Below are 25,027 nucleotides of genomic sequence, written 5' to 3' on the forward strand. Positions count from 1 at the left end.
GATGGACAGACAACTGTTGTGGGACTAAAGGGAATAAATGATGGTCTTTGCTTTGCCTTAAAATCTGTCACTTTGTTTCTAAACTGATTTTTTTTTCTGGTAGCAAACAAATCTGGTTGTGGTTAATAAACGTAAACTATTCTTGTAAAATGATAAATTTCATTTAGGATTTAACAAAAAGGAAAAATTTTAGAGGTATTGGGAAAAATCCATTTGATGATATATCACAATATTTCATTCGGCGATATTTGTGTCAATTTTGACAAGACAGCGTTTAATTATTTCCTTTAGAGCAGGGGTCCCCAAACTACGGCCCGCCTCCACACAAACACTGTCAGCGACGTACGATTTTTTTTCTCTCAATCAGTCCAGACCCACATAGAACATGACTTTTTATTCCCCCTTCTTCATTTTAAATTGTGACGAGAGAGGATAGAATATTTATTTGTTGAAGTTTTACATTTTTTTCTGTAAATATTGCAGAAATAAATTAATAAAAATGTGTTTGTATGTATGGCTTTATGGAAAATCATTAATGTTTTTGTTTAGACACACCCTGTGATTGTTACAGTTTTTCTGTTAGCCTACAAACTGACCCCAGTCCCACATCAGTGAAGAAAACAGTGATGTGTCCCTCACAAGATAAAGTTTGGGGTACTCTGCTCTAGTCTTACTTTGGTTTTCCACCTAAACTCCCAACTACTAGTTGGTATCACAGCTCACGTTGAGCAGTTCTATACCACACCAGAACAAGAACCAGCCTGGGTGAAATGTTCAGTCCCATTGGTTCAGGCAGCCTTGCGGTTTTAGTTGTTATGAGACATGTATTACTTAGTATGACTTAGTTTTCTTTGATTTTTCTGAAAAAAGAAAAATACTGGTACAGTCTTGGGATATATCACAATATATATTCATTCATTCTTTCCTGATTGCTTGAAAATAAACCATTTAATTCATATATGTATCGCACAGCTACATGTATTGTGATACGTATGGTATCACCAGATACGATACACATATCATAATCTTTTTAATGAAATTCCCCTTGGGGGACTAATAAAGTCATAAGATATGTATACCCTAGTAACTATTATTATTGTTTTATTTTTTAAAAATCAATTACAAAATACATAAATGAACAAAATTACTTAAATTGGTATTTCTAAGAATATACAGACTCATAAAACCCAGTTTGGAACATTTTCTTGATGTTAAACTAAAGAAATTTTAATTTGATATTATTTTTTTATTGACGCTTATTTGTATTTTATTTATTTATTTATTTTTTATTTTAATTAAAAATTACAAGTTAAAAAATAATGTAAAAGTATGAATGTAGTTTAAAGTTTACAGATTATTTTTGTCCTTCTGAATATTATTTATATCTCAGCGCAATGTTTGTCTACAACAGGAAAATACAGATTTTGTTTTATTTAAGCATGAAATACACAAAACCAGAAAATTTTAAAATTAACAATTATTTTAAATTAAATGCAAAGAATTGTACAGTAATAATATAGTAAATAAACATGATTATTTTTTATTTATTATTATTATTGTTGTTGCACTGTGTGGTTCCCGCCGATCAGACTGCTGATTCTCATTGTTGGTTTTTCTGACAGAAAGTGGATTTTCAGACAAAAGACTGAGAGGCGAGAGACGGTCGAGAGAGGTAGACAGGGCGCGGGGAGAGAGAGTGGGAGGGCGCGTGCTGTCATCACGCGCAGCCGCGGAGGGAAGGGGGAGGGGGAGGGCTCCGCCGGTTCCTCGTCTCTGCTGCAGCGGCCATGCTGCTGTCCGCCGCCGCCTGCCCTCAGCTCGGTGCCCCGCAGGTGCAGCCCGCCGCCGCCACCGCCGCGTGCCTGTAAGCCCGCTTCAGCGGTCCGGTTCGGCTCCTCCCGCATCGACCCTGATATCACTCCTGTTCACGGGATAACCGGGAGGGAAGAGGAGGGAGCCTCCATAGCAACAAACCGGTCTCACGGCGTACTCGGTAGGTGCGTCCCAGTGCACGCGCGCGAATGCATGTGTGTGCGCGCGTGAGCGGCTTAGCTGCGTTTTGGCGGATTGATGGATAAAGTCAGGTCATGTCATAATCATCTCATTGCCTCCTCGCTCAGGGCTTCTCTGAAATCTCCTTTGCTGCAGACGATTGTCATCACTGCCCTCAAACAGCAGGTGAAATGAAACCAGACAATAAAACATTCTGAACCGAGACAGATAGATCTTTGCTTCCTTTGGTCCTGTCCTGGTTCTGAGTCCAAATCAAAGCTCCACTCATCCTGGATTGAAGGAGATGGACTGTGCCGGTTGTGTCACCTCTGCATGCAGATGATGCTCTCTGTGAACCGTCACATGCCCTTCTTTTATTGTGTTGGCAGTGCCGGAGGGATGCTGGAGACCCCACCGTTGACAGAGACCTACAGCTGACAGCATCAACCGGGTCATGACTCCTTGAATCAAGTCCAGAACATCAAACTCAAGTGGTGCCACAGTAGGGTCACCAGGGCTAGTGTTGGGAAAAAGTCATTCCTAACACTAGACACCAGACTTGCTTTGGGGGCAGACACTACCTCCTGACACGCCTTTCAGTAGATCAATGCTTAGACTGGAACATCACCGAAACGGATCTAAGATCTCCTGGGATCAAGACATGATGTGAAGAACCATCTTAAAGTTGGCACTTACCCCCTGGTAGGAGGTGAACCCTTTTCTGGTTGGTCCAAGTTTCCTCATGACTCCCTAATCCGGTTTGGACCACACAACCAAAACAAGACTTTGCGTTCGGAACATGAACCTTCTACCACAAGACCCTCTGTAAAAGCTTCTCAACAGTCCTCGATCATGTCTCTAAGTAAGACTCTCGAGTTGGAGCACTTTGATGAACGCGACAAGATTCGTCGGGGACGCTCCACCCGGCCCAAAAGAGACGATTCCACCGCGAGCGGAGGAGGATCCGGGCCGAGTTCCAGGGGCAGCAGTCTGGTTCCGAGTCCGGCTCACAGCGCCAACTGCAGCTACTACCGCACCCGCACGCTCCAGGCGCTCACGTCCGAGAGACGCGCCAAAAAGGTGCGGTTTTATCGCAATGGGGACCGGTACTTCAAAGGCCTGGTGTACGCCGTCTCCAGCGATCGGTTCCGGTCGTACGACGCGCTGCTGATGGAGCTCACGCGCTCACTGGCAGATAACCTGCACCTGCCGCAAGGAGTCCGGTCGATTTACACAATAGATGGAGGCAAGAAGATCACCAGCATGGACGAGCTGGTGGAAGGTAAGACTCAACGTTTGATTTCTTCTTTTGGTCGGGGTATTGTTCATCTATACTTTCAGACAAATGACAAGCTTTTGTCATCTGTCAAGGTCAACTTCCATTAAATCTGAGGTATTACAATAAAACACAGAGCTGTGTGACCAGATTGATTGCCTGGATCAACCAGGATGTAGACCTGACCTGAGTCAGCAGTAGCAAGATCTTGAAAACAGGCAAACAGAAGACTTTCTACAAACTGTATTAGTTCACAGAAATGATTGTGGATGCATAGAGTTTTAGGAAGTCTCCTGAATTTCAGGCTATGTCCAAATTCCCACCCTAATCTCTAACTACTAAAAAGTACTATCAAGTACTACAAAATAGCGAACGCACTATGGAATTTGGACATAGCCTTAGATTTAGTCTTAAGGGAAGTCAAAGCTTCTTGATGAAGAATGTTCCTAAAGAATCAAAGGTCTTTGGTCTCATCTTCAGCTTCCAGAGTCTAAAGTCAAACCTCTGAAATTAGAGTCCTAACTAGAGTCATGTCTCAAGTCGTTTGATGACCCAAGAGTCTCTCAAGTCAAGAAAGCCTAATCTCTTAAAGTGTTACGGTGTGACCTTAGGACTGGGATGGCCATAGTGCAGAGGTAGTGTGGTCGATCTCTGATCAGAAGATTTCAGCTTTAGCTCCACCCTAGCCAGCCCTCCCACATGTCATATGCCAAGACACTGAATCCCACATTGTTCCTGGTGGTTATAGTTTGTAATTGTGTGATTGCTTAGTAAGCAGTTACACAATAGTGATTCTCCTGCTCCTTTTTGTACGTTTTTCGGCACGTAAAAACTCAATCCCACTTTCATTGAGTTCAGCAATCTTGGTATCAAAACGTTCAGCTCGTTCAGGACATTTCTGGTTGTATTTTTGGTATTCATAAACTTGATAGTTTTTGAAATATTGAGTAAAATATGCCCCGTAGGGAAGAAATTAGAGTCTTCAAATTTTATCATTTTAAGCAACAAGCCTTTAAATATATTCATGGACTATGTTTTGATCTTTTATAGTAATTTAAAAAAAATCTGGAGTTTAGCTAATATTTTAGCAACATGCTAACGTTTTTGATTAATTTAGTTTACTGAGTAAGTTTAGGCTATTTAGAAGTTTAGCTAGTATTTAAGCAATGTGCTAGCTTTTTTGGCTAAATTGGCATCTACTGAGGTTTTTTATGCTAATTCAGAGTTTAGCTTCTATTTTAGCAACAAACTAATGTTTTTGGTTAATATTGTATCTACTAATGATTTTTAGGCAAGTTTGGAATTTAGCTCATATTTAAGCAACACACTAAATATTTTTGCAAAATTGGTATGTATTATGGATTTTTTTTGCAGTTTTGCTAAAAAATGTTCATGACCTTAGGTCAACTTCAGCGCTCTTTCATAGTTCTTGAATTAAATTTCCAGTCTCTTAGAAAATTTAACATTTTGCAAATAGCTTTTAAATTTTCGGCAAACCCCTTCAGCAATTAAAATAAATTGCGTCACCATTTTCAGCAAAAATCTTTCACATTAGCATTATCACGGGTATGCAACTTTTCTAGTTGGGGTTGTCACAGTAAAGCCCTTTTAGCCTTCTAAGAAGACAGTAAAGCGTGATGCAAGTATACTTCATTGACCGCAACTCAAGTGTTCAGTTTCTTTGTCCGACTTTGTTGCATCATTTTCTAAAAAAAATAATGTACATAAATATGCATTTTAATGCTTTTTATTTATCTATTTTTTTACATCGTTGCTGTTTGTCTAGAGCTCCTATTCCTGGGATTTTGTTTCCTCCCATGACTTTTCTCTTGCGTGTCTTTCAGGGAGCAGCTAGCATCAGCTCTGTAGATGCTCTGATCTAAAGAAAGCTGTAAAATACTTGAATTAGCTCCTAATCTCTGTGAATCCCGAGAGAATTCTGCCTTTCCCGCTTCTCTCCGTCAAACACACTTTCATTCTGTGTCCATGTCTTATTCAGTGTAGGGATTTTTATAGCCCTTACACGACTGTAACCTGCTGCAACAGGAAGTCCTGAAGTACCTCCCCGGTTCCTCGTTAATGATGGAATATTTGGATGATTTAGGAGACTCTCGGAGCGGTCAGCGCGCTCGTCGGGCCTCAGCCTTGAGTGATTCAGAGAGGAGGCGAGCAGCAGCTAAACAACATCACCTCGTCATTAATATTGATCGGTTCTTATGTCCGATAATGAGCTTTAGTGGCAGGAAGAAGCCCCGGAAGACAGACGCATCGCCGTGAAGCACTTATCTCAGCGAGCAAAGCCTGGCGGATGGACAGCAGGAATCTGCTCAGTCCCACTTTCAGGAAGTCTGGGATCGGCGGATCCAGTTCTGTAAATGTCACATCAAGATGACGGATCAGTCCGTTCTGAAGAGGGAAAGGGCTGTAGCCGCTCTGGCCAGACGACCTTTTCAGGCAGGAACTCTGATGGATTTGAGCGGACTCGCTAACTTGGAAGCTTTCTCTCAAACCCAAGACTTGATGGATGAAGGCCGTCCCACTTGGCTCCTGGACGGAGCTCGCCAAGGCGTCTTAGCGTGCAGGTGTTTGAGCTCCGAATAATTACCTGGAGTATTCCCATCCAGATGATTAGAGCCTGAAGTGAACATTGAAAAACATTAAAGGTGTTTGTGATCTAAACCACAGATGATGGAGGCAACGAGAAAGCCAAATATGGCAAAACAGGAAGTGACTGCTGATTGGCTTTTGCTGCAGTCAGGATTCAGTTTTTTGGCACGTTAACTCAAACACAATTTCAATAAATCTACAAAACACATCCAACCTTCTAGGAAATGCTGGAAATAAGGAATTTGAGGTGTACTTTTTATTAAACAAGATCAAACCAGACTTTGATTTCAAGCTTTTATTTTGAAAAGATAAGCAAATGTATGGAAGGAGAAGTGTGCAATTTAAAAATAATCACGAAGTATAAAATAATTCTTTAAAAAATATTTGTCATAATTGTTTACAAATCTGCTTAAAACATTTACTTATATTTTTTATTTAATTAAAAAAAGTTACTTTTTGATTTTAAAGGAAAATTACAGCTTTTTTTGGAATTTCAATTTTTGGTTTTGCTTTAAAAGTAATTTATTTAACCATACTTCGATTCAGATTGAGCTACATTTTTTAGACTTTTTTTTAGCAGAAAAAAACATTGAACGGAAAGGGGAAGTGTGCCATTTAAAATAATCACAACTTCTGAAGTATAAAATAATTCTTGAAAAAATATTTCAGAATTGTTTACAAATCTGCTTAAAAATATTTATTTGTATCTTTTATTTAATAAAAAAATACTTTTTGATTTTAAAGGACAATTACTGCTTTTGGAGTTTTACTTTTGTTTTGCTTTTTTAAGTAGTATTTTTAATCATAAATCTATTGAGATTTATTTGAACTGTTTAGACTTATTTTTTCTTTTATGAAATTTTTTTTAAATAAAGGTTATAAATTTTTTGGGGAAAAAGGACACTGAATCCTAGAGAATCCAGGAACAATTTTTGTCAAAAATTTCCATTTGACAACTAATTTTTTGTTTTTTCATTTTTGGGTGCTGCATTTAACAGCAGGTAAATAAATACATCAGTAAAAATGACATAAGAAAATAGGTATTAATTAAAATTAAAAAATAAATACATTAAAAACAGCGATCAAATATGACCTGGTGGGTCATCTGAAGTAAAAATCCTTAAGTTGTAAAAAAAAGAAAAAATCAGCAATTTGGACCCTAATCCAAAAATATGTTGTTGAGAAATATAATATTTATTTATTTAGCAAAATAAACAACGAAAAAAAAAATCTAAAGAAATCTGTAGAGTTAAAGTTTGTACAGAAAAAGCCAAAAAACACAATTATTAAACATTTACCACTATTTGAATCTGCCTTATTATATTTAGCTTTCCGGTTAGAAACAGTTTTATGTCCATTATAGTTTTTTTTTAAATGTATTTATAATAAAATCTTCTTTTTTTGTTGTAAACTGTGAATACATTTCAGTTGTCACCTACAGAAGTTTAGTTTTCAGTCTATCATGAAGCGTAATGACACGTCCGAGTCCTGTGAGACAAATCCAAATGAAAGTGACGAGTCATCTTTATGACCGCTGAGTCAGCGGTTCGCTCTGGAATCACTACGGCGACTGGCGTTCAGAGCAGCTGCTGCCTAGAAAGCAGAAAACCCACAGAGAGATTTCAGGGATTACAGCCGTTTAGGACGAATTTTAATCTAAACGTGGAATTTTTGATTAAAAACAACATTCTGCATCGACTTTTGTGAACAACTTCAGAATAATTTCTTTTAATCTCAATGCCAGCAGCTCATTTCTGAGCACACTCTCTGTTCGATAGTTTCATAAACTAAATAGGAAGACGGATCAGAAGTCTCATGAGTCAGAACGGCTCCGATGTGTCAGAAGAAAGCTTTTGTCCTCCCACCAGATGAAGGTCTCGGTGACTGACGGGGCTCAGACTGACAGCTGTGTCGCTCTCCTTCATCCTCTGATGCACAAAGCTCACGTTTACAACTTTCACTAGTTCTACAGTCTCTTTTTTGTTGTATTCCTTAGAGATCCACTCCAATGAAAATGGCGTTTTTAACGTGCTCCTGTAGCATTTTTCTGATGATGGAGGAGATATCTAAGGGAAATTATGATTCAAATTGCATTTCTGACTATTTATCTATTCAGGCTCATCATAGACGGCTAGATCTGTGTACGTTGGGGTGTGAGGGACTGTAAGCTAGCAGGAGAGCAGAGCTTTCAGTTATGGATATTGACTGTATACAGAGAACTGGACTGAGTGAGTGTGACGTCACTCATAGAAAATGGTTTGCAATTCCGTCCCCATTTTTCCACGATATGTCCGTCACGATGTTGGAACCAGGTGACTTTAGTGAGCCCTGATTGGTTTGTATCGGTCTTAAGGCTGATCTTCACTGGTCTGTTGTGTTGATACTAGGGCTACCATGTTTAGTCGACTAATGGACTATTAAAACAGTCGACGACTAATTTAATAGTTGATTAGTCGTTACTTTATAATATATGGAGTCAGGGTGTAGTAAAGTTGAAAGTTATAATGGCATTATGCTAGCTTTATGGACTATTTTGGCATTTATTAAGAATTTTTTTAGGTTATTTTAAAATTTAGCTAATTTTTCAGTCAAATGCTAGCTGTTTTGGCTAATATAGATTTTTTTCAGTTTTTTGTAGGCTAATTTGGAATTTAGCTAATATTTCAGCTACATGCTAGCTATTTGGGCTAATTTAGGATTTTGTGAGTTTTTAGGCTAATTTGGAGTTTGGCTAATTTCAGCATCTTCAGTAGCTAAATTCAGCTTACAGCATTCACACTTGCATTATTACACATAATGCTATATATCTTTTTAGCTAGTTTAAAGCTAATGATGGTTAAGATTTGTGCTTTACACCCAGTTTCCGGATGACCCGATTAGTCGACTAATCCATAAATATGTCTTAGAAAACAAGAAGTTTTTTTTGGTTTTGGTTAAAAAACGGTACAGAGGTGTTTTTCAAAGCGATCAAGAAACGATGGGAGCGGCTCCTTAAATGGACTAACAGTCATGTTGATCATGTCCGCCTCCGTGTTTATGGTTTAAAGTCGATTCTCCATGTTTGTGGTCAGGCGAGTGCTACGTCTGCGCCTCCAACGAACCTTTCCGGAAGGTGGATTACACCAAAATCTCCGTGCCCAGTTGGAAGCCCGGCGCCAGCACGAGTTCCGGCTCGTCCGGCTCCGGCCGGACCACGACGGCGTCCACCGGGGTGTCGACGAGCGCCGTCAGCACCGCTTCCAAAGAGCGACCGGACAGTCGGGAGAGCCGAGAGAGCAAGGACTTCATCAAACCCAAGCTGGTGACGGTGATCCGCAGCGGCGTGAAGCCTCGCAAGGCCGTGAGGATCCTGCTGAACAAGAAAACGGCGCACTCCTTCGAACAAGTGCTGGCGGACATCACCGAGGCCATCAAGCTGGACTCTGGAGCCGTGAAGAGGCTCTACACCCTGGACGGGAAACAGGTGGGAGAACGTTCAGGATTTGGTCCTTCAAGGTCCAGAATATTAGAAACCAAGAAGTAAAGTCAAAGTTTTAGAAAAATATGTTTTTGTACAAAAAACAAATGATAGTGACCTGTTGTCAAGATCTAGTAGATTTTTATTTGGTTTATTCCCATCATCTTAATAGATTTCCTGATGCTTTAAGTTGACAGGAAAGAACACATTCTCTTTGAAGTACTGTTACTCTTTGACTGTTTAACAAATTAGCACTTTTACAGTAGTAAAGTGTTTTATATATCAGCCCAAAGCTGCTTTATTCTGCTACAGAATTTGTACGCCAAAGGTTTTAGATTAGATTAGATTGGAAAATAGTTTATTTCAAGCAATCGAGAAAAAATTATTCCTGTGCAAAACGATCATTTAGCAGAAGTTTACGTCCATAAAAACATGCAAACGCAGGATAACTAGACATTAAGATTGCCTGAAAGGGAGAGGGAGGAAGCGAACTTATATAATTCCCTACATATATATCGATCCCACCATTTCCTTTACGTGTATTATCATTATCAGGTTCAGAACTTAAGATCAGGTTGACGAGTTATGGTAATACAAAGAACGTCAAAACCAGATCTAAAGCCCTGGTGTTAAACAGTAAAAGGATTTCAGGTAATTTTTTTAATTTTACACATTTCTTACACAAAACTAGTTTGCCACATTGACATATGTGACTTGTCTCTGGTTTCAACGAAATTAAGTCCATTCAGACGCCATATTTTCCCCCAATATGGACGCCGCCATGTTGGACCCAGACGACATTAGTAAGCAGTGATTGGTCCGAGTCATTGTTTCTATGGCAACCGCTCTAGCTAATCAGGAGTGAGTTCGCCAGAAAGCCACACCCCCTCCAATGAAAGCAGGAGAGTCTGTCAAACGTTTCGAACAGGCACCACATGCTCTTACTGAGGCATCTGATTGGCCAGTTTGAATAACTTGCAATAAAGAAAATAAATCTTGAAAAAAAAAAAGTTTAGCAAGAACACGTTAAAAAGAGACACCAGAGCAAGAATGTTTTTTCTGAGTAATAGTAGTTTATTTTTCAGTAGAAGTCTACAGGATTTTGGCTTTCTGAGAGCAGCAGGAACTTCCTGTTTGGAACGCGAGGGGGGAGGGGTTAAATGAATGTGTCCAGTTCTGTTAGACAGTCAATGGTTATTTTTTTTTACTGGTTCTGCTTCTTAAATCCATTTAAAATAAGGATCTGTCCTACAGTTGAGTTGGATTTAAATCTTTTTGTGAAGAACTGAAGCGTGTCTGTAGTGTCGCTGCTGGACTGATCCTCTGTGATCTGCTTTAGGGATTACTCTCTGGTTTATTAATCAAAAGAAAATTTCTTTTTGAATTATTTATATTTCTGTTAAAAACAAAAAAACCTTGAGGGTTTATTTACCTTTGGTGCTTCATTGTGTGATGAATGTAATTTAAAATATTATTTATAGTTTTTGTTTCACTTTAAGAGACTACAGCAGTAAAACTAACAATTACTTCATTATTATATTGAACCGTGCACAGAAGGAAGTGCATATTTTCAGAATAAAGTTCATCCAGAGAGAGTTGAGGTTTCCCTGGATATTTTGTGCATAAATCTGAGATACAGCAGAGTTTTAGATTTGAAAGGAATCTCACACGTGAACTATTTTTACCAAACATACTGAAGCCTTCTGAGATAAACGTGTTGGCAGGGATAGAGTGTAGGAACGGGGGAACGCCGCATTGAAAGTAGCTTAGATACATCCAGAGAGCGTTTACACTGCAAAACTCAATCTAAAGAAATTATAAGACTCCCGTTTCTAGGAAAAACTTATTATTTTATGCCTCAAGAGAAATAATCTTGGTTTGAGGAAACAAGTCAACATAATTAGATTTTTTTTTCTTAGAATAAAATGCCAAATTAGACAAGTGTTTGTACTTTTTTAAAGAAAATGTTTAAATTTTTTAGGAATTTTGAATTAAAAAAATGTTGCAAAAGAATCGACTTTTTATATTTAGCAACTTTATTTACTTTTTTATTTAACTTAAATCATAAATTCACATGCAAACAAAAAACTTTAATCAGTTTGAGTTTTAACATAATGAGTTATGACTCGTTTCCCTGTTTGCTTAAGAAGGACTTCAAAATAAAAGCTTCCCTTTTGTTGGTCCGTCTGAATGAGGATTTTTTTTCTTGCTTCCTTACTGCAGCAGCCTCACTCTCTCACACGCGTTATCACTGCACTGAGGTCTCCATGGCAACCAGTCCTCCTCATGACAACCGCACACGGAATGCGGCGTCCAGTCAGAACACTGTTCAGTGTTGGGGTTTCCGTGGCAACAGGGAAGCGTTGCCGGCGCCGTGTTCCCGTCTGTCTCTCTGAAGGTCGACGTGATGCGTCTGACATTTGAAAACGGCTCCTTCTGCCGTCAGGAAATACATTCAAAACCAGTCTGAAAGCATTTCCTGTACACAATAAAAGCATAAAAATGTTTTATTTATTTATTTTTGATTTTTTTAATTATTAGTTTGGTTAGAAAGAATAAAATCAAATTGAATTAAATACTTGTTTCGGTTCTAATGTTGTACATGGGATTGAACAATAATTTAGTAATATTATCATCTTCAATAGGTTTTATTTCATATCCTAAACACATTTTTTTACAATTTAGTAGAAGCTCGATGAAAATTAAGTTTAAAGCAAATTGGAAAATAGTCATAATGTCATAATTTAATGTAATCAATCAAAATCTTAGCTAAATTTATAATGAATTTTTGAGATTTTATGGTAGTTTTTACTGAGGACCTCAGTTGAAACCACAAAGTGCTGCTTTTAGGGAAAAAACACAAGAAAATTGTCTTTTTACTTAAAAAAAATTTTTTTTTCACACAATTCATTGAAAATTCTACATCTAAAAACATTAAGCAATCTATTTTTAATGATAGATAACAATAAAGCTGGCCGCGGTGACTCAACTTGCTATTACCACCTAGCTGCTAGCTAGCTAGCTGTTGCTAAAGGAAGCTAGTAGCATTGGTCTAGTTTGTGGTTTGGTTTTGTCACAAAAATTAGTCCTGCTGAGGAAAAAGTAAGAAAACATGCTAACTGCTAACTTCTCCTTATAGGATCTTACTCCTTTGTCCAAACGTCCCAGAATGCTTTGTGTTCTCATGTCCATTGTTTTCCCTGGAATTTGAGGTTTAAAGTTATCAAACGGTTCTCTGATGAGGAGCTGCCAGCGGCTAACGATACCCCTCCCCCACCTGTCGTCCACTAAGTACACAAACACACAAGTGTGCAGGTCGACACAACAGGTTCTCAGTGTCTGTTGTGTTTTTGTAGCTGACCTGTCTGCAGGATTTCTTCGGAGACGACGACGTGTTCATGGCGTGCGGTCCGGAGAAGTTCCGTTACGCACAGGACGACTTCATCCTCACGCACAGCGGCAAGACGACTGCGTTCGTCAACGGTAAGACTTGGATTGTGACGAGTAGTTTTCTGACATTAAGTTTGTTCTAAAATGTTCCACATGTATCGCTGCAAAAACAGAAAATGAAACAAAAAAATGTTCTAGAGTCAAAAGACTGTCTAAGAACTTTGTTAGAACAAAAAAATTCTGCTGGATTTGTGGCTTATCTACTGCTGTTCTAGCAACTACAAACAATTATTTATGTACAGAGGGAAAAATTAAAGTATTTTAAAGTTTATAAGATTAAAAAATACGAATAAAATACAAATTTTTACCCATAAAAGTACTGCAGTTCATGCAAAAGAAAACACAGACAACAGAATAGTTGAAACATTTTAGTAATAAAAAAAAAAAATCCCCAAATTGCAGGTTTGAAAAGTATAACATCAGCTTCTTAATTGGTTTTCTCGTAAAAGTAAATGATCAAGTCTCAGTTTCTAATAGGAAGTTTGAGCAATGAAAACAAGAAACACTCAAAAAATGAATTAATTCTACAGTATAGTTTTCTTTAAACTCACAAAAAACATTTATACATGTACATATATACATATATATTTGATATTATCGATGACTTTTTTGTCGCTAAAAGCAGATATGAAATCGTAGAAATGATTCTAGTCAAAATCCTTCAGTGTTTTTGTCTCTCTCTCCTCTCAGAGTGCAAGTCCAAGGTGACTCGCCCGGCCGTCCCTCAGAAAGCCACCAAATCCCCGAGCGGCTCCGGCTTCTCCGCCTCCAGGACCCCCAAAGGCCCCACCAGGACGAAATCCCCCGTCTCAGGTATGAAACAAGAACAGTGTCTGTAAAGAACCTGTTTACTGTCAATGATGACTCACCAAAGGAGGGTAAAGAACGTTAAACATCCAGACCAATCAACATTTATGACCTTAGTCACATGTTCAGTACCAGTCCAGGGGGGTTGACCTGAACAGAACCTTCGTTTTTTGGGTTGTCCGTGGAGGTTCATAGAGAGGGATTTTTAAGATTATTTTGTGTTAAATCTTCATGATGTTTGAAGGAGTTTGGTGGAATTCCAGCTTTAACTTTAAAAAAATATCATTAGTGACACACAGTTACAGAAATAACCACCAAACGGACCAATCCGATGTCCCCATTTTGATTTTAGCCAATGAAACCGCACAGCCCTCTGGGAAGTGTCCGAGGTCCAGCCCATCCCCCACAAGCCCCGGCTCACGCCGCAACCTCAAGGTAAAAAAAACAAACTTTCTTTCTTTAACTCACGTTATCATACATGTTTTTATGCTGGAAGTGGTTTCTTTGTCATCGTTTTACGAATGTGTGAGTGAAATCCTTCTATAGTCGCTGCAGATCTACTGCACACATTTCTACTTTTTGGTCTCACAGTTTTTTTTTCTTCTCCGAGTTTCTTTAACAGCTGTAATCTGTCATTCTGGGCTCTGCAGGATTAACAAATAACCTGCAGCTCGCTTTGAGTCAGGTGCGGAAACGGGGAGCTAAGCAGATCGATGGATTTCCCATCAGCCACCTGGGCTGCTGTGTTCTGAAGCAGAACTTCTCATTAAACTGCTGGATTCACCTAAAGACTCAAATCTGCTTCACAGCAGTTCAGTTCAATTCAGGGAGAAAAGCAGAAAAACACTTTGATTTAATAGAAAATATTAAAGTTTCATTTTTATTCAGAAAGACTTAAAAGTTTACAAACAGCTGCAGTGACCCCTACTGGCAGTGGTATGCAACTACACTACATGATTTAATTTTTTTTAAAGAAATATTCATTCTAATCTGATGACACTAAAAGTTCAGTTTGGAGAAAAGTTTGAAATCCTCAAAAAGTGTTAAATTTTTATGTGTTTTCTTTATTTATTTCATATTCCTGGAGAATGTTTAATGCTATTACAGTAAATTCTGTTCCACAAATCTGTTAAATTGTACCTGAAAGTGCTTAAATTGGTGAATAATCAAAGATTAGATTTTTTTTAATATAGTGAAAACTATTGTCTGAGTTTTTTCATGAGGTTTAAGTGTATTTTTTCAGTGCACTTTTCTAAATCCTGAGTTATTTTTATAATTTGAACTGTTCAGAACGATGAACAATAAAGTTTTTTTTTCCCAGATGTCCCCTCGGCGAGCCTCCTCCACTGATGTGAACGGAGAAGCGGAGCAGCCGGACGACGATGATGATGATGATGTTGAAGGTCTGTTTATGTTCTCGTCGGGATCCAGATGCTTTGAAACATCAAACAAACGCATCTTCCTCCTCCTCCTCTTCCTCACAGTGAACGGAAATCGATCGGTTTCTTCGTCAATCATCAACGAGAAATACAAAGTGGGGAAAGTGATCGGAGACGGGAACTTTGCTGTGGTGAAGGAGTGTGTGGAGAGGTGGACTACATTCTAATGAAAGTCTAATTTTTAAACTTATTTACTTCCTGAATTTCTGACTCCTGTTTGTGTGTTTACGTTGCCAGGGCGACGGGACAGGAGTTCGCCCTGAAGATCATCGATAAAGCTCGCTGCTGCGGGAAGGTAATGTGGGATTCAAACAACCCGGCTCTTCGTTTACTGGGAGATCAATGCTTTATTTTGTCATTGAGAGAATGAATTGTGTTTGTGTTTTTTAAACTAATATTTGTTTCATGTAAATTAGTGGAAGAGAAAGAAACTTTTATTCTGTTTTTGTTCTGAGCTGAAACATTTGGTTTTTGAATTTCCACTTCAGACCAAAAAACTGTAAATATTCCCGACAGTTTTGCTGTAGAGAAAGACGCCTAAATAGTTATTTTGAGTCGATGAAAAACATTTGACATTTCTCTTCTTTCTCATTTTATTTTTTGAACAAGAACCAAAAATAAATAAATAAATCAATAAAACTAAAAAGAAACAATGCATGTTATCCCACAAACTATCACAGAATAATAAAAAAATGTTCAAAGCTAAAGAAAAATGTCAGAAAAAGGACTCAAAAGTCACATTTGTACTTTAGTTTTTCAATTTTATTTATCTTGTTTTTTCTTTAAATGTTTTTTACATAATGTCTTATTTTCCACTTTTTTGTTTTCTTTTTTGAATTTTTACTTTTTTGCTCTTATTTTTTTTTGTATTCTTTTTTTTTTTTTTGCATTTGAAGGATTTTTTTCTGAAACGTTTTGCTTTTTCCAATGTAAAAAAAGTGTTTTATTTTGAAATCCATTTTCAGGATTTAATTTACCAACCATACAGCATACACTTGAAAACAACACAAGAAATGTTTTTAACATTTTTTTAAATATTTATCGCTACTTTATTATTATTTTTTTGATTTAAAGGTTAAAATTTGTTTGATGTTTTTATTTACTAAACATGTTTGTTTTACAGCTGAAAAATGCACCTTTCAGTAAACCTGCTAGATTTTAAACTTCAATATTCTATAGATTAATATGTTCGATTGGAGCTTTTAGAATTATTTGTTTTCCTATTCGTGTGAGTTCCAGCTTTAAACCTAAAACCGAACGTAAGCTAGTAATCAAGCGGAGCAGAAATCTGACAGCTTTGCGTCAACAGGAACACCTGATTGAGAACGAGGTGGCGGTCCTCCGGAGGGTCCGACATCCCAGCATCATCCAGCTGATCGAGGTGGACGAAACGCCCACGCAGCTCTTCCTGGTCATGGAGCTCGTCAAGGTGCCTCGTGGTCGTCCTCACTTTAGAGAAATGATTCAAAAGCCACAAATAAAAGTTCATCAAGCCTATATTATGAAGTATTTCAGAACGTTTGACCTTCTCTTTTGTCTCCGCCTCCATCAGGGTGGAGACCTGTTTGACGCCATCACCTCCTCCACTAAGTACAGTGAGCGGGACGCCAGCGCCATGGTCTACAACCTGGCCGGAGCCATCAAGTACCTGCACCGGATGAACATCGTCCACAGAGACATCAAACCAGAGAACCTGCTGGTGCGCCCCCTCCTGTTTGGGGGTGTTATTGACTCCCCGTCTTTAACCTAAAATCTGAGTGTTTGATGGTTTTTCTTGTTATTTTATTTAAAAACTACTAACCAAACAAGATTCAAATTTATGGAAAAGTTATTACACCCTAAAAAGTCAAACAGACTTTCTAAAAAAGTTTTTTCCAAAACAAACGACACTCTCTCTTCCAACTTGCCATAAATGGGCGTAGGGCTCGGGTCTCCTCCGAGTCACTTTTTGATGTTTTTGGGTTTCTCAAACTCTTTTTTAGCGTGCTGGCTGTTCCCATTAAATCAGGGGTCCCCAACCTCCAGGCAGCAAAATGGTACCGGTCCAATGGCCGCTTGGTACCGATCCACAGTCAGAGAAAAATGCATATGCTAATCAGGGGTGCCCAACTCTCGGTACCGATACCCTAACCCGGTACCAGTTCGAATCCCGAGGACCAGGCCTCGCCCCGGATCGTATCCAGAGGGTTGGTGACCCGTGATTTAATGGGAATAGCATAAAAAAACGATGAGTTGGGGAAACCCAAAACGTCAAAAAGTGATGCGAAAGGGGCGTAAACCATACATGCATATACGAGGAGTTAGGAGTAAGCAAGTCTTTTTTTATATAGCACTTTTCACTGAGGGCAGCTCACAAAAGTCCTGGACAATCAAGAAGCAGGATGTTTGTTTGTAAAAGTTCTCTGATGTTATGCTTTTGTTTTGAACAAATTTATTACAGAATGTTTAGAAAAGAAGAATCAAACAGCGTCTGGACTTTAATCTACTTTTTGTGACTTTTGCATCAACTTCAAGCATTAAAAAGGATAAAATGAAGAACTATCAATAATCATAGTAAAGGATGGTATCATGGTTGGATTTTGGTTTTTGTTGTGTAGGTGTGCGAGTATCCTGACGGCACAAAGTCCCTGAAGCTCGGTGACTTTGGCCTGGCGACTGTGGTAGAGGGCCCGCTGTTCACGGTGTGCGGGACGCCGACGTACGTCGCGCCCGAGATCATTGCTGAGACCGGGTGAGAGATGACCCAACGAGGAACAGGATGACCGTCCTCTGTGAGGTTTGATGAGTGACAGGTGTGTCTCTGTGGGCAGGTACGGACTGAAGGTGGACATTTGGGCAGCAGGAGTGATCACCTACATCCTGCTGTGTGGATTCCCTCCTTTCAGAAGGTCAGTGGACGCCAAATCTCTCTGATGCAGCCTTGATTTGGTTCAACCGTCACAACTGAAATGGGTTTTAGAGAAACTATAGACGTTAGCGTCTTGTTCCTTATGCAGCGAGAACAATGTCCAGGAGGAACTCTTCGATCAGATCCTCAGGGGGAAGCTGGAGTTTCCGTCTCCAGACTGGGACACCATCAGCCTCCCAGCAAAGGTAAGACCAGCCAGACTTTAGAAATGTTTGGAATCTTATTCATTGGTGGAGTTCTGTAGAATTTACCAAAGATTAACCGACTTATAGCTGACAAACCCTAATTTGTCATATTCTCTAGAATTTAGAAATCCAGGAATATTTCTTTTGAAGCTATCTTAATTGTTTTTTCCAAACTTTAAAGCTCTCCAAAACCTAAAAGTACCTCCAGTTCTGGTGTTGGGATGTTAGATTTTTTAAGGTTGCTCTCTGTACCAATGAATCCCATTAGGACCAAATCAGAGGGTTCAGGAAGTTTTAGGATAAGGTCAAAGTTCAGTTTAGCTAACTCGATTCTCAAGTTAAATAGCTGACATCCCTACAAAACTACATCAGTTGTAAAATATCGTCCATGTGTAAAAAGCTCAAAAAGGAGATTTGTGTGTCAATAAAAATGTTTCGTATCTGTAAAAAGAAATTGTGTATGTGTATTAAGAAATTTGTGCGCCTGTAAAACTGTAGACAAACACATTCTCATCTCCAATTCGTCACATATTGACGTCTGTTTGAAGCCACTCTGCGTACAGAGGAAAACGGAAACGCTAGCTTAACGCTATATTGACGCTTCTGATGTCATCACTTTCTGCCAATCAGCGGGTGGCTAAAGTGACTCTGCCCCAAAAGACCCATTTCCATTTTCTATGGACATACAGCCGATGGGGGCCGCTCAGAGTTATGGGTCGGAACTGTTTTATGGGTCCATTGAACAATGGAAACGTTCAAAGTACTGGCCCGAACCGGATCGGACTGGACTGTACCGGACTGCTCAGTGGAAACGTGGACCCATAACCCGTTACTGGTTTGCATCCGGTACCGTGTCCAGTTAAGGTTGTATCTGGTTTGGGTACTGGTGCGCTACGCGTCGTGGTGCTAGACTGGTTCTGGTTTGCTACCCGGAGGTCGGAGACCCATAATTTAATGGGAACAGTCAGTACATCAAACAGTGAGGAGTCGGCGGAAGATATTTGAAATATAGTCGGTCTAATTGATGTTTTGTTACGACATTTCAACTTAAAAAACAAGCGGTGATCATTATAAGTTCAGGAACATTCTCTGGTGTCTTCCTTTATATGTACATTTTTGTTCCTCAGATGCTGATCAGCCAGATGCTGCAGGTTAACGTTGACGCTCGTTTCACGGCTGAAGAGGTCCTTTCCCACCCGTGGGTGACGGTACGACCGCAGAAACATGCAAACATTCCACCACATGTATGAGTGCTATAAATAGATCGGGTTTGTCTTCATATCCTGTATGGAGCCTTTGGGCAGGCCACTGATTTACTGATTTATAGGTTTATGATCCCAGAGAGTCTTGAATTATTTTTTTCCAAGACACAAAGTCCACTGGTTCTAGTTGATCAATTATCCAGATTAATTGCACTGATTTCTACCACAGTAAAATATTCTAGGTCATACAGTGAAGTTTAGCTTTATGATAGTTTAAGTCACGTGACGGGTTGACCCATACGGGTCCATGGTGGGTTGTAGAGAGGAATGACTCCATCGTAAGCATAGCACAGGTGTGTCTTTCTGTTTAACTGGAGACTATTTGCATGTTTGTGGATGTCGTCTTTGTCCAGGACGAGGCTCCGCCTGAACCCAACACTGTGACCTGCACTGAAGACCAGACCAGTGCAGAGAAACCGGACGCAGAACCCGAGTCTCCAGTCCTGGAAACTAAACAAGTTCCCTCCCCTCTAGTCTAAAGATCTCCTATTAGGTTCTGTGTTCAACTGGTCACAACTGGAAATCTGTCAAACCTCGACTGGACCAGAAACCCAAGAGATAAGTTTATGGGAGCCATCAAGTTAAACTTCCTTCAGTCTGTAAAACCATTTTCTGAACCCAGAGCTGCTGGAGCCTATCCCATCTACTGTAGGGGGAAGACAGAGTTCACCCTGGACAGTCTGAAAGAAACCAAAACAGTCTAGTCAGTTCTCTGAATTGAAAAAACCAAAACCCAACTTTGAGAAATCTAGCAAACGGTCCTTAGCTAGGACCCAAACAGAACAAAAATATACATTTTTATTCCTTCTTTTAAACTCAAACAAATCTATTCGATTACACATTCAAGAGTATTTCTCTGAGGTTCAATGTTTCAGCTCCAGCTTAAGCTCTGGAGTTCTGTTCAATCTAAACTTCAGTATTTAAACACTAATATTATGGATTTTGGCAAATTCTTGGATGACTTGCACTTAAGACTCAATGATGTGGCTCTTATTGGATAACGGATATTCAATTGTATTTCAAGACTATACGAAAATATTTATATTTCCTCTGGTAATTCACTTTTTACCAAAACTGGAACCTAAACAAGACTCCTTTTAACAATGTCCAGTCAAGACTATCCTGTGAACTGGACTCATAGTTTTTGGTTTCCTCAGTACAGTTTGTTAGTAAACTCCCTGAAAAAGTGTTTCTGGACAGTATTTACTCAAATACAGTCCAGAACATCCAAACTGGCTCTTCACTTGTGAGCTAACATATCTTCTGGCTCACATGTTGAAAACTGAACACCATTTTTAGTCAGAATCCAACACAGGACTTTATTGATCTCCATATCCTTGGAGTGATTCTCTTTTAACTAAGATCTCAGTATTTTCTGTCATTTCCTGTAAAGACTCGTCTCTGCTGAGCCCTGAAACATATCATTTCAACAAAGGGACAATGAGTAAATGTTCCGTTTTCTCTCAGAACACTAAGACCATTCCCTAATAATGGTTTTGTAGGACCTGACAGGAAGCTTGTGCAATCGGCCTCAAACCTTTTTGAACCAGAGTTCCTCTGGGGGTTCAGGATGTCTTCCAGTTCTAATGAGTATTGCTTGGTCACCTTCCACCGGGACGACCAAGAACTGTTCCTGCTTACGGGTCAGAGCCTTTCGCCGTCTGGACGCCTGAAAAGGACCGTCCTAACTGTAGATCCTGCCTACATAAAAAAAAGAGCCAACAAGGTTTGAGACAGGAAATGAAGATTCAAAGAAAAAAGCTTTTCCGACTGGTTACCATGGCGACTGTCCAGCCTCACGCTGAACATCCTGTCCGACCTTGAAGCTGCCACTTTCCCTCAGTTTACACAGAGTGACGTGTTGTAAATAGTATAAATACATGTGTGTGCGTCTGTGCCAGTCCATTGTGAATTAGGAAAACAATAGAAACTTGGAAAAAAAGGGTAGTTTTACAACGAAAAAAAAAAGAAATCTAACAATAGAACCCTGAAATGGAAACTTAATATTGAAACTTTACTTTGCTAATCTTGATATTGATGAACCGGATGAAAGACTTCGTACCTGAACGTCCTGATAAATCTGGTTGTTCATGCATAAAGAATAACTCTGGATGAGGTGAATTTCTATCCTTAGATGATAATTCTGTCGTCTCCATCTGCCATTTCTTCATTCGTTGAGTTTCTGAGGGTAAAAATGATAGAAGAGACATTTTTTAACTTGTGAAAATGTTTGACTTGCATCAACAGGAGAGAGTGGAACTCCTTTAAAACTTGAAGAGACGAGTCGTTACTGAAACAAACCTGATGCAGTCACACACTCTCCATGGCCTTGACCTTCGGCCGGAGCTGATGAGGAAGAGTTCGGCTGTTTTCCGATCGGAAGGGTTCGGAGTCTGTAGAAACTCTGATAACAAACGCTAGCGATAGGCCGGGTTCAAAGATCGCATTTTTGGTTCCGGGTTTCAGAGCAAATGTGTGACCAAATCAAGATCTCCAAGTCATGCGTGGTCATATAAGTGTAAATTTAATGATGGTGAAATCACGACCTGGTCCTCAGCAGTTTCTGAACCGACTATGAAAGTTCTGCTCGCTCAGCAGTTTCACATCTTTGTGTCTTCACAGGGAAGACCACAGAAGGGCTAAACAAGCATGTTGTGTGGTTTTCTTTTAGCGTGAAGCCGTAAAAGTTAAACAACAACAGGAGTGTCTTTTCAGTCACCCAACCTTAGAACTGTGACACTGATGAAGGCCGAGAATGCACTTTAATATTCAGGAGTTTCGGAGAACAATCCCCCATATTTCCAGACTGTAGATCTGAATGGAAACACCAGTGTGCAATTTTCATTGATAGATTCAGAATCCAATCCCAATGCTTAAAGACTGAATCAGGAAAAGGTCACCTTTTTTATGATTTGTAGAATTGTGAAATGTTTTTGTCCACTTTGATTCAAACAAGTTAGCCATAGATGAACTCTAAAACTGACATTTGGATAATTGTTGCGATTTTTCTGGTGGTTTTAGTTTCAAAGACTTGAGTTTAGAATTCCAGCTGCGTTCCCACTGGACGCGATTCGCACAGCATGATCGCCCGGTTTTAATGCTAAGTTAATATTCAGATGGGCTCAGACGTCCTGCGATAGCGTGTTTTCAGTTTTAGCCTCATAATGAGATGTTTTCAGAGTTCAAATATCAGAAATCTGGCAAAGAATTTGCAACCTATCAGGCATTCAGCTCCTGTAACGTGATGATGATGCAATCAGTGGGTGGAGTCAAAAACCAACATGGAGGATGTTCTGATCGTCACAGTATGTCAACAGGAAAAAAGTCTTCTAATTTGGTTTTTATTTTAATTTCGTCCTTCCTCGAACTAATAATCAGCTCAGTGTCTACCTCGAGACTGGAAGGTTGCGAGTTCAAATCCAGTTCAAGTCGTACCAAAGACTCTAAAATTGGGACTCAATACCTCCCTGCTTGACACTCAGCATGAAGGGGTTGGATTGGGGGGTTAAACCACCAAATGGTTCCTGAGTGCGCCTGTGTCTGCGGCCCTCTGCTTCCCCAAATTTCACAAACTAAGTTGTGTGACAAGTAATGCGAGTTTAACTTCAATGCGGGACAGCAAGTCGTCAAACTGGGTCGCAGAGAGGCAGAAGTACCGCTGAAAGCGTCCATCATTCAGATGGTGAAGCTCACCGTACAGGGAGAGTCTCTGAATGATTGAGAACTGAAGAACTCATAAAAATAAATAAACCTGATCTACTAGTATCTTCCACGTTGTGGCGATGAGACTAAAAACGTTTGACCGTAGTGAACCTACCTTTAGATAACCATCCAGTAGCGAATTTCGTCAAAACAGACGCATGTAAGTCACGATTGGTGTGAATGTAGCATCACAAATGTACACAAAGCACCTCAGGAACAATCGTCTCTACAGTCTGAACCTCCTTTTACTGTTAAAGACTCCATTATAATACTTCCTGCCCCTCCAAGTCGCACTCCACCATCTGCAGCTCCTGAACCAGAACTTCGGTATGGACCCAACTCTTCCTCAGCAGCTCGGCCTCTGACCTTCTATGCCTGCTATGAACCCAGTGGTCTTAAGTGTTTCTCTTTGCTTCGTACCAAACCGAGTGAAGCCTTCTGTTTTTACTTCGTTCTGCCAGCCGAGTCCACAAGTCTGAGGTCTGTTCAGGTCACAGAATGTAGAGTCTGTCGGTTGGTCGTCTTTGTGGAGTAGAATTTTCCCCTTCAGTCCATCGAGCTTCACTTGTCATTTTAGGAGGAGAAGTCAAACGCGCTGCAGTAGCCTTCAAAGAAAAACTGCTGTGAGTTTAACAAAGCACTGTGCAAATTATTTAGTAACAAATATGAAGGACGGAGACGAGTCGGTGAAAGAGTCGAGGTTTTGTAGCAGCATGAACGAACCTGACAGGGTGAATGGAGAGCTGGAGATCTGTCCTAATCAAACGGATTCCTTTGTGTTTTGCACTTGCCACAAATTTGTCACTTTATTTGTTTGTTTTGCTGCATTTCTCACTAAAATGTGAACCTAACTGAGCGTGTTTCTCCATAAATTGGGGAGTTTATTGTTTTGTTGCCATGTTGGGACTGAATGGACTGTGCTGTGCACAGTTCAAAGTCTGTAGTTTTGTTGAGCGTGTGAGAACATTTTACTTCAGACCTCACGGTTGACAACATTTCTTCAAAGTTTGTCTTTGAGTTTTTAGAAACATTCCCATAAATCAATCATGATGCTGAAAATAAAATCATTAAATGTCGTTTACTTGAAGACATTCTGGCCCCGCCTTGAACTGGAAAACCGGAAATCACCAGTTCTTTTACTTTGAAGGACCTGTTATGGATGTGTTTTAGTGAAAACAATAATGTTAATGTTAACGAGGAAAAGACGACGTCTGGTTTGTTTGTTTTTCTGAGTACGGATGAAAATAAAACCAACGCGATGACCACCAGTTAGCCTGTTGTCGTGATTGAATCAAACATTATTTTGTCTAAAGAAACAGATTTACCAACACTCATTCACAAGCAGCAGACGGATTTGGTTCCACCTTTGACCCATGAAGAACCAGAACCGACTCTGAATTTGGAGTGTACTGGATGTATTTTGGAGCTACCAAGAGTCACCATAAACAATGTTAGGCGCATTATTCGTCTTTTTAGTAAATACTCTACAATAAAAATGTAAATGTTATGGGTCATCCTACATAGTAAACTTCAAAGGTAGTTTGCTAATGCTGATATTATTCACAGGTATAGTTCCCGAAGTGTACCAAGTACACAAAGTATACTGTAAGTTTATTGACAAGTATACTTCTTGGGACTAAATTGGGCCAATTTTAGTTTAAAAAAGTATCGGCCCACATAGAGGTATACTTAAAGTAACTTTTCTAGTATAGTATTAGCTTACTAGCAATAAAGTCTAAGTTTACTCTAATTTTATGAAAGTACACTTTGAAGTATATCTACTATAGCTTTTGAGGTTTTATTTTAGTTTTAGTTTAAAAGTTTATATAAAATATTTTTTTTATATATACTGGAGATTTCCCAATAATATACAGTATCTACTCCACTTTCAATGCTGTTATGGACAGTAAAAAATATAGGCAAATACATTTAGACTTGTAGT

At 39.3% G+C, this 25,027-nt stretch overlaps 2 protein-coding genes and 1 long non-coding RNA gene across 3 annotated transcripts in view; 1 reads left to right on the top strand and 2 right to left on the bottom strand.

Annotated features, from left to right (window-relative positions):
* LOC112138454 (uromodulin) overlaps nucleotides 1-25,027 on the bottom strand; it is a 368,601-nt gene that overhangs the window by 171,619 nt on the left and 171,955 nt on the right. The gene's annotated exons all lie outside the window — the stretch shown is intronic.
* On the top strand, nucleotides 2,687-24,353 carry LOC112156001 (serine/threonine-protein kinase DCLK2; the record flags this gene model as incomplete). The annotated part of the gene is given in 15 exon segments (XM_024288110.2): nucleotides 2,687-3,274; nucleotides 8,947-9,338; nucleotides 12,689-12,815; nucleotides 13,473-13,595; nucleotides 13,942-14,024; nucleotides 14,911-14,992; nucleotides 15,074-15,179; nucleotides 15,266-15,323; nucleotides 16,338-16,457; nucleotides 16,581-16,727; nucleotides 17,626-17,759; nucleotides 17,839-17,916; nucleotides 18,025-18,121; nucleotides 19,249-19,329; nucleotides 19,737-24,353. Coding segments are annotated over 15 exon segments (2,184 nt in total). The 3' UTR covers nucleotides 19,863-24,353.
* LOC112156008 lies at nucleotides 11,413-12,839 on the bottom strand. Its single transcript, XR_002920896.2, has 3 exons — nucleotides 12,694-12,839; nucleotides 12,460-12,532; nucleotides 11,413-11,811 (listed from the first exon to the last, which is right to left on the bottom strand). It is a non-coding gene; the product is annotated as an uncharacterized LOC112156008 (long non-coding RNA).

Source organism: Oryzias melastigma, linkage group LG18, assembly GCF_002922805.2.
Source record: "Oryzias melastigma strain HK-1 linkage group LG18, ASM292280v2, whole genome shotgun sequence".
Lineage (NCBI taxonomy): Eukaryota > Metazoa > Chordata > Actinopteri > Beloniformes > Adrianichthyidae > Oryzias > Oryzias melastigma.